The 7,591-nt window shown below is 38.7% G+C and overlaps 1 protein-coding gene across 1 annotated transcript in view; it reads left to right on the top strand.

Moving 5' to 3' along the window:
- The window catches only part of LOC138044498 (protein CLP1 homolog), a 21,708-nt gene extending 19,065 nt beyond the window's left edge, over positions 1 to 2,643 (top strand). The window contains exons 12-14 of the mRNA XM_068891018.1: positions 554 to 634; positions 928 to 1,021; positions 2,003 to 2,643. Of these exons, the coding sequence (XP_068747119.1) occupies positions 554 to 634; positions 928 to 1,021; positions 2,003 to 2,114 (287 nt within the window). The 3' untranslated portion in view covers positions 2,115 to 2,643. The remainder of the gene's footprint in view (positions 1 to 553; positions 635 to 927; positions 1,022 to 2,002) is intronic.
- The last annotated feature ends 4,948 nt before the right edge of the window (positions 2,644 to 7,591 follow it).

Genomic DNA, 7,591 nt, shown 5'->3' with positions numbered 1-7,591 from the left:
GTTGGGAGACAAGTTGCGCGGACAATTGCACAATGTAACAGCTTGTTAAACTGTATCATTTTCACAAAACGACCGGTGCAATCAGTTTCCGTATAAGGTCATACGGTATACGGTAAAAGCGCAATATCAGAGACAGAAAATACAATGATGCCAGAGAGTTGTGGGCCAAGTTTGAAGTTGGTCAGCTATAAGGATAATTCACCCCAGTATCTTTGTGAATGTTAGATATTTACCTAGCCACTTCGACAAATTATTCTGAAACATCGCTTATTTTACAAAATGTTGAGAGAAAATTGGTGAAAGGACGCCAAACATTTGTCAAGACAAGTTGCGTGGTCGTGGTAATGGTGTCCATCTTGGAGTTTCAAACGCGACGAATTTTCGCGTAGAGCCTTTGAAAGCAAACCAGAAAGGAGTCAGAAATACAGATCAGCAATGCATAAAAAGGAAGTTACCTTTGACCAGTTTTCGTTGGCAGAAGTCGTCATTTAAATAAAGAGGGCTCCTGAAAGTGCTCAAACTGAGAGGTGATAAAATCTACCTTTGTTTTCAGCTCCAGCTGTTCCTGATTCATGCCTTCCACTGGGGATGTCTCCAGAACAGAATGAAACCAAACTTGTAGCCGTGCAACCAGGTACAGAATATCTGCACAAAAGTACCACCTGATCAAGGCGCAAGGACCAAAACAGCTGTGCTTGTGTGCCCATTTATCTTGAGTATGATTTCATGAATGCAGTACCTTGCATTTAGTGTGTACGTTTAGTTATGTTTCATGTGAAATACTGTTTTTTCGCTCAAGGAAATGCACTTCCTTTAAATAATTTTCAGTTTGACGTCATAAAGTGGACTCCCTGTAAGGTAATCGTTGAACGGGACGTCTACCTGTTGTTAGTTGAATAAGTTACCAGGTAATGTTTTTGTTGGCAGGGCGTGACTTGAAGCATTGTGTGCTAGCTCTGAGTGCAGCTGAATCATTAGAAGAAGACCTAGTCACAACGAACGCAATTGGCTTCGTCGTCGTGTAAGTTTCTTCATCTATATTTTGATTTTTAGACACCCGAAGGATGTAACTTATCTACAAAGGCTCTCTGGCTCACAATAAGAGAGTTATGTGGTGCATCATTCAAATGTGCAACAAAAATTACTTCATGGGGGATTCTTAGTTCTTGATGTGTATGTCTCCACAAGAACAAAACAGATGCACTCAAAAAGGGTTCAAGTCGAAACTGGTAACTAACAAGAGGCTACAGGTAGCCTACACTTTGTTCAAAGGATTTTTAGCCGTCGTTGTTTTTTTTTATGTTATGTTTTTTTAATGTTATCTTGGTAAATATCCAGTTTCGATTCCGTACACCGAAGTCCACAGTCCACATTCCGTTACCCAATGATAGGGTTAAGTGCGATCGTGGATATTTGTTTAAGCAGAAACAGATGTTTTGCAAGTCTCTGCGACGATATTTAAAAATATGTAACGCTTTTTCTTAACAATACTGGGGGAATTATAAAATTACTATAACTGTTACAGAGTCATACGATAACCGGATATTGCATTGTGTGCAACGAAAACACAAAAACTTGCTTCCGGTCACGCACGCAATTCTTTAATACATAATCTGTCACGTAGTCTTCCGAGGTTTAGTGGTCATCGCGATTGCCTCTAAAGGAAGAGATACCCAGTTCGAATCCCATGTAAACTGCTTTCAACGAGACAGAGAAATGTTACGCATGCGCAGCCAGAGCGCGACCCGAAAAAAAATTTTTTTTCAAGTTTAATGTCCAAAAACGGAGTTGAATCCTAAACTTTGTTCTTCGAACAAAGTGATAACGTATCAAGAAATTCCTTTACGTCGATCAATATAAAATCGTTTGATTTTGATTGGATTTGGTCTGCAATGAACTTCTCTCAGTCTCGCTTATTGAACATTTAGTAACCGTCTGGTTGTTTTAAATACTTCTCTTTGATATTTAGTCTCTTCCCTTGTTGTCGTTTTCTTTTTTTCAGCAATGATATTGATTTGAGTCGACAGGTGATGGTAGTGTTATCCCCTGCTCCAAGACCTTTGCCAAGAAAGTTTTTTCTACTTAGTGACGTCAAATTTATGGACTTCAAATGAAACTGTTGAAGCTTGGAGCCTGCTTTTGCTCACAAAGTGGACAAACCAGATCGTACAATTCCACTTGCAGAAGTGGCACATAGCAAGAATAGTTCACTCCACGATACGAGGACAACTTTGACAAGTTTTGTCAAGTTTAGGGATCACTCAACGCTTCTCCTACCCCACCTCCGCCAAAGAGAATGCCCTATAACAGCTGCATAGCTGAGTAACCATTGACCCAAGAGGCAAAGAAGAAAAGACAATTTCGAGAAACCTCTAATATTAATTTGTTCCCTCTCAGTATCAAAGATTTTTTAGCATAGTTTAAAATTATTATTTTATCAGTCGATTTTGGTAGCAGTATAAACAGACATGTTGTCCTGCAGAATGTTTCTTGCCAGTTTCCCAGTGAAAAGCATGTTTTACGAAAATTCTATTCTTCTAAACCCAGGGTGTTAATTGAAATAAGTTTTATTTCCCTTACGTAAAGTTTTGTAACATGTTTTATTGATATCAAAGTACATTAAAGCGGATAAATTTCATTGCTTCCTCGAGCACTATTATCTCGTTGGTTTTAAGGCTCAGGGACAAAGTCAACTTTACGTTGTAGACTTAAGTTACTAAATTTACTTGGGAGCGAAAATGAAGGTCAGAACTTGCCAGCCAGACCCATCAGTTTGCAAAGAAAATGCAACAATTGCATGATAATCCCCTTACGGGGAGTATATATCATCCTCGAAGTGTGTTAATTTGAAGGCGTTGTGGAGTTAGTCCTTCGAAATGCCTGGTCTGGTCGCTCAGTTCTGTCAAATGGAAAGCGCCCTGAGATGCAGTTCTAATCAAAGCCTACACATAATCCTGGTTCACCGTATTCTCCAGTATCTCAGTGGTTTGAGCATCCTGTTAGATCTCGGAGGGTCAGGGGTTCAAATTCCACCACTATTACTATTTGTGATCTATGCTTTTGCAGCTTGCAATCGATCTGTAATGTGACTTTTTTTTTTTCTACTTTCCTACACGGTACTTTGATACTATTACATGTGACAAAAATTTAAATGATTACAAATAATCACTTGTGGTTGCAATTGTTGGTTATCAATTTTACCAGAAGCTCTTGACCTTGAAGCGTTTAACTCCGGATCAGAGCTGGGGTTTTTTGAGTTTAAAAATTTCCTTATTTGGATGAAACGTAGCTCGTGCATTTTCCCGCGCGTGCAGCTTCCATCTTATTTTTGTCCATATTTGGGCATAAAATTGGTGTCCTAAAATTTCCAGCTTTGTTCCAAGAAAAAATGTTGCAGGTTACACGCTTCAAGTTCATGTGCTTCTGATTTTACTTATGATCAACCAAACGCCATGGTCCTTTCTTTGAATAGTAATCTATTCTCACCTGTCTCCCTCACGCCTATTGTTGAGTATGGGCACCAACAGTCTCGATCTGTTGACTATACAATATAATCCTAATATAAAACTGAGGTGGGTAGGGTGGGAAAAAGCCACAGAAACGAGACCTGAGAAGGATAGGCGTAAAAGGAAACGAATGAGAACGGTCAACATGTTGAATATAAACTGCTTAGCAGCTTCGAGAGAATGGCATAACTCCTTTGTCTACTCTGCCTTTTATACGCGGGAGGTAGGACCGCTGAGAATAGTACGCTTGTACAAAAATCATATATATGTATATATATATTTTTTTGTTAAGGAAAGTTGATTTTACTGCCGTTAAATTGCAAAAAAATCAAACGAATAGGATTTGTGTGAAAGGGATTTACAACGTACAAGCGGCTGACTCGACAACGCCACTAATGCCGTAAACCATGTTAAGTTGATGTCTCCAAAACAAGCGATCGTTTTAATAAACGAACATCCTTGATATATGTCTGGGACTAAGGCCCACCAATATGCAAAGTATGGGTGAAAATGAATTTTGAGCTGTGTCCCCGATTTCTTCGATTCTTCGCAACATTTACTCTTAAAACGGCAACGGTATGTCTGGCGTTTTACGGAGTTTCACTTTAAAGTTGTCAAACACCTGCTAAAATGCTATTTGAAACAGATTTCGATTATCCTTGTTGCTTAAAAACGCCAGACATACCGGAGGTTCCCCAATAGGGTTTTCGGGATCCTTGATTTGGCATTTTTGGAGCCCGGGATTCGGGATTCTAAAGAAATATGGGAGTGGGATTCGGGATTGCATTTATGGAAGGGACGCGGGATTTAATGTTATTACGAAACGGGATCCGGGAAATCGTCACTTTGAAGCTCCGAGATCCGGGATTTCTGACGGCGAGAAATTTAAAACAAACTCATCTTTCGCCTTCGGAAACGACCGGAAATTTAAGCTGAGCATTCTCCACCAACGCTGACACGTGCCTTTTGTGATACCAATGACGTGCTCTTTGTCTTGAACTTTGGCCGTAATAAGAGGCCTCATGACCTTTGTTACTTGTTACCACATCACGTTTCTTTTTTTACAAAAAGTGTCTTGTTTATGCTGTAGCGCATAGGCCAAAATTACACTCTGGTTTTTTAAAATGTGGGACAGCACAGACATCGCTGTTCGCGACGTACATGATATTATTTGGTTCTGTGGCTCATTTTTATCAGAAGGGAAAGAGTGGAAATAAGAAAGAAGTACAAATGTAAGAAGAAAAGACAAAAGAAGTACAAACAGAGAGGAGATAATGCAGTTCAGTGAACAAGAAAATAAACACCACCCCACAATAAACGACATTTCTTGATACAAACACTGGCATGTACAAAGGCGGAAGGTTCATGAGCAATTCAGTCCTTGATGTGCGCACGCACTTCAAACCTACTGAAACATTTCAACGCGGACACTTCCCGTGCCACCCACCAAGAATCAAAAAGGCTTCGTCAAATGGGAAGCTCTGAGACTTCTCAGAACAAACTCTTCTAAAAAATATTTGAAGAGCTCATCCAAAATTTTAAATCACGCCTACGTCAAAGAGGTTATCCCAAGAATCTTGTTCAAAGCACCCTTTCAGAAGCGCAATTAAAAAACGGGAAACTGGCACTCGAAAAACCACTGGGGAGCAAACGAATATTGCCTTTCGTTACACAATACCACCCAGCAGCGACGAACTTGAAACAAATCCTCATGAAAGACTGGCATTGTACCGAACTTGTGGGGTACAGTCAAACTCACGAAAGATTCCTTTTAGTCACTTCGATTTAATTCATTTATTCTCCCCGTCTCCTCACTAACAATTCTCGTTCCACCTCAAAAACTGTCAAAAAACAGTACTATTCGAAGGACCACGAAGTTTGGTTGATCACGGGCAAAATCAGAAGCACGTGACCTTGAAGCGTGTAACCTGCAACTCTTTTCCCTGGAACAAAGCTGGAGATTTTAGGAGACCGACTTTATGCCCAAATATGGACAAAAATAGGATGGAAGCTGAACGCGCTGAAAAATGAAGTTTATTGAAGTTGACATCGATTTTTCGTTTGAGGTGATTTGTTGTCGATGATGTTGAATTAGGCGAGTTTTAAGTGTTGGTTATTGTATTAGCCGGTGAAGTTGGACGAATTTTATTGTCGACCTTAGGAGAAAATCTTGAACTGCAGGTTGGTTGGTTGATGTTGAAAGCAATTTTGATATGTTGAAATTTGCACCATTCCGCCCACCATACCCCCTTCACCCTTTACCCGTTACCCTTAACCCGTTACCCGTGGAAAAGCACTGCCGCAAATTACACCATTATGGAGTAAGAGGAATACTTAATAACTGGTTCTCTTCATACTTGTCGAAAAGAAATCTACCGACTCAAATTGGTTCAACCCTCAACGGTCTGTACTTGACCCCCTTCTCTTTTTTATTTATGTTGACGATATTTATCGCCGCTCCTAATCTCGTACCCAGATCTCACTCTGTCACTGGAAACATTTCCAGTGACAGAGTGAGATCTGGGTACGAGATTACGCTGCTCCCAGATTTTCGAGTTTTACCTATTTGCTGATGATACTAGCTTGCTATATTTAAACAAAGATCTTAAGGATCTCGAAAAAGTTGTTAATGACAAACTCGCTAAAGTGGGCGATTGGCTGGATGCAAACAAACGTTCTCTTAACACCAGTAGATCTAACTTTGTTATTTTCCATCCTTATCAACATAATCCAGACTGCATAATTCAACTGGAAATTTATAATAACGATTTTAAAAAGTGGCAGGCGCGAATAAGAAATTGTCGAAACCTCACTCTTTTGTTCGTTTATTCTGCTGCAACTTCATAAAAGAAACAAAAGGCCCGTTTTTATGTCTAGACTTGCAAATAAGATGTACTCACGGAATGGCTCACAGCCACCTTAACCTTTGAAAAATTTTGGACAAATTTTAAACTAGTCCGCAGACTTCGTTTAATACTTAAGTCATTACTTAACGTGCTTCTAACATAACCTTAGAACTTTATTTAATAATAATAATAATAATAATAATAATAATAATAATAATAATAATAATGATAATAATAATAATAATAATAATAATAATAATAATAATAAGATAAAAAGATAAAGGTACATATCTCTTGTCAAAAGCTAAATTTATATTTAATTTCAGCACATTAATGGGTCAGAAGCATGCAGATCTTTATGCTCGGAGGAGTGTTTTTCAATCCTTGACACCGCCTCCACGCCTTTTCAACTAAAAATCAAGGAGGCCTTACACATAGGTTGGGAAAAACCCTCATTAAATAAGCAGGTTAATCATGTCAATTTAACACTTTCACTGTAATTTTCCTCGTCCATACCCATTGTCTTCTCATCATTGTATTTTCTATTCACGTTGTTATTTAATCAGTACTTATGCATGTTATTAGCTATCTTTTATATAACACCGACTAGCGGTTTCACTTGTATTCACAACTGACGATGGATGTCGATCATCCGAAACATGTTTTGCAAATTTAAAATTGTGTGTTTCTTTTTGAAAGATATTTAATTTAGCTATGCCGCTTTACAGGAAGCTATATGGGGACACCTATCTACTCATTTGCATAGGCAAACGAAGATTGCGGCAAATAATAACTAATACTGTTATCTATGTAACTTGAGCGGTCTATTTAACGTTTGTGTCTTGAATGCTTTTGAGACTTGGCGCTTTCCTGAGTTCACAACAAAGTTTAGACCAAAGTAGACGCTCCGTGAGCTAAACTTGGTTGACTTTGATGCGTGTTTGTCCTCCTCAAAGTTTCGTACTTATTCCCAAACATCCTATTTATCAGTCCGGAAACGAAACAATATTTTTAAATAGCTTCTTGTTGCATACATTAAATTTGGTCAAGAACGTAAACATTCACTTAAATGTGTAGTATTGTTGGCCTTCATTTTACACCAGAATGACTAAAGAGCAAGAATTTATGTCATCGTTATGAAAACTACTCCCATATCAAATTTCAACCCACGTATGCAAATTAGTTCATATTTACACAACACCATGAATCCACAAAGGCAGAGAAATCTTACCAAAACCT

This window comes from Montipora capricornis, chromosome 1, assembly GCF_036669925.1.
Source record: "Montipora capricornis isolate CH-2021 chromosome 1, ASM3666992v2, whole genome shotgun sequence".
Lineage (NCBI taxonomy): Eukaryota > Metazoa > Cnidaria > Anthozoa > Scleractinia > Acroporidae > Montipora > Montipora capricornis.
This window is presented reverse-complemented; position numbering and strand designations above follow the sequence as displayed.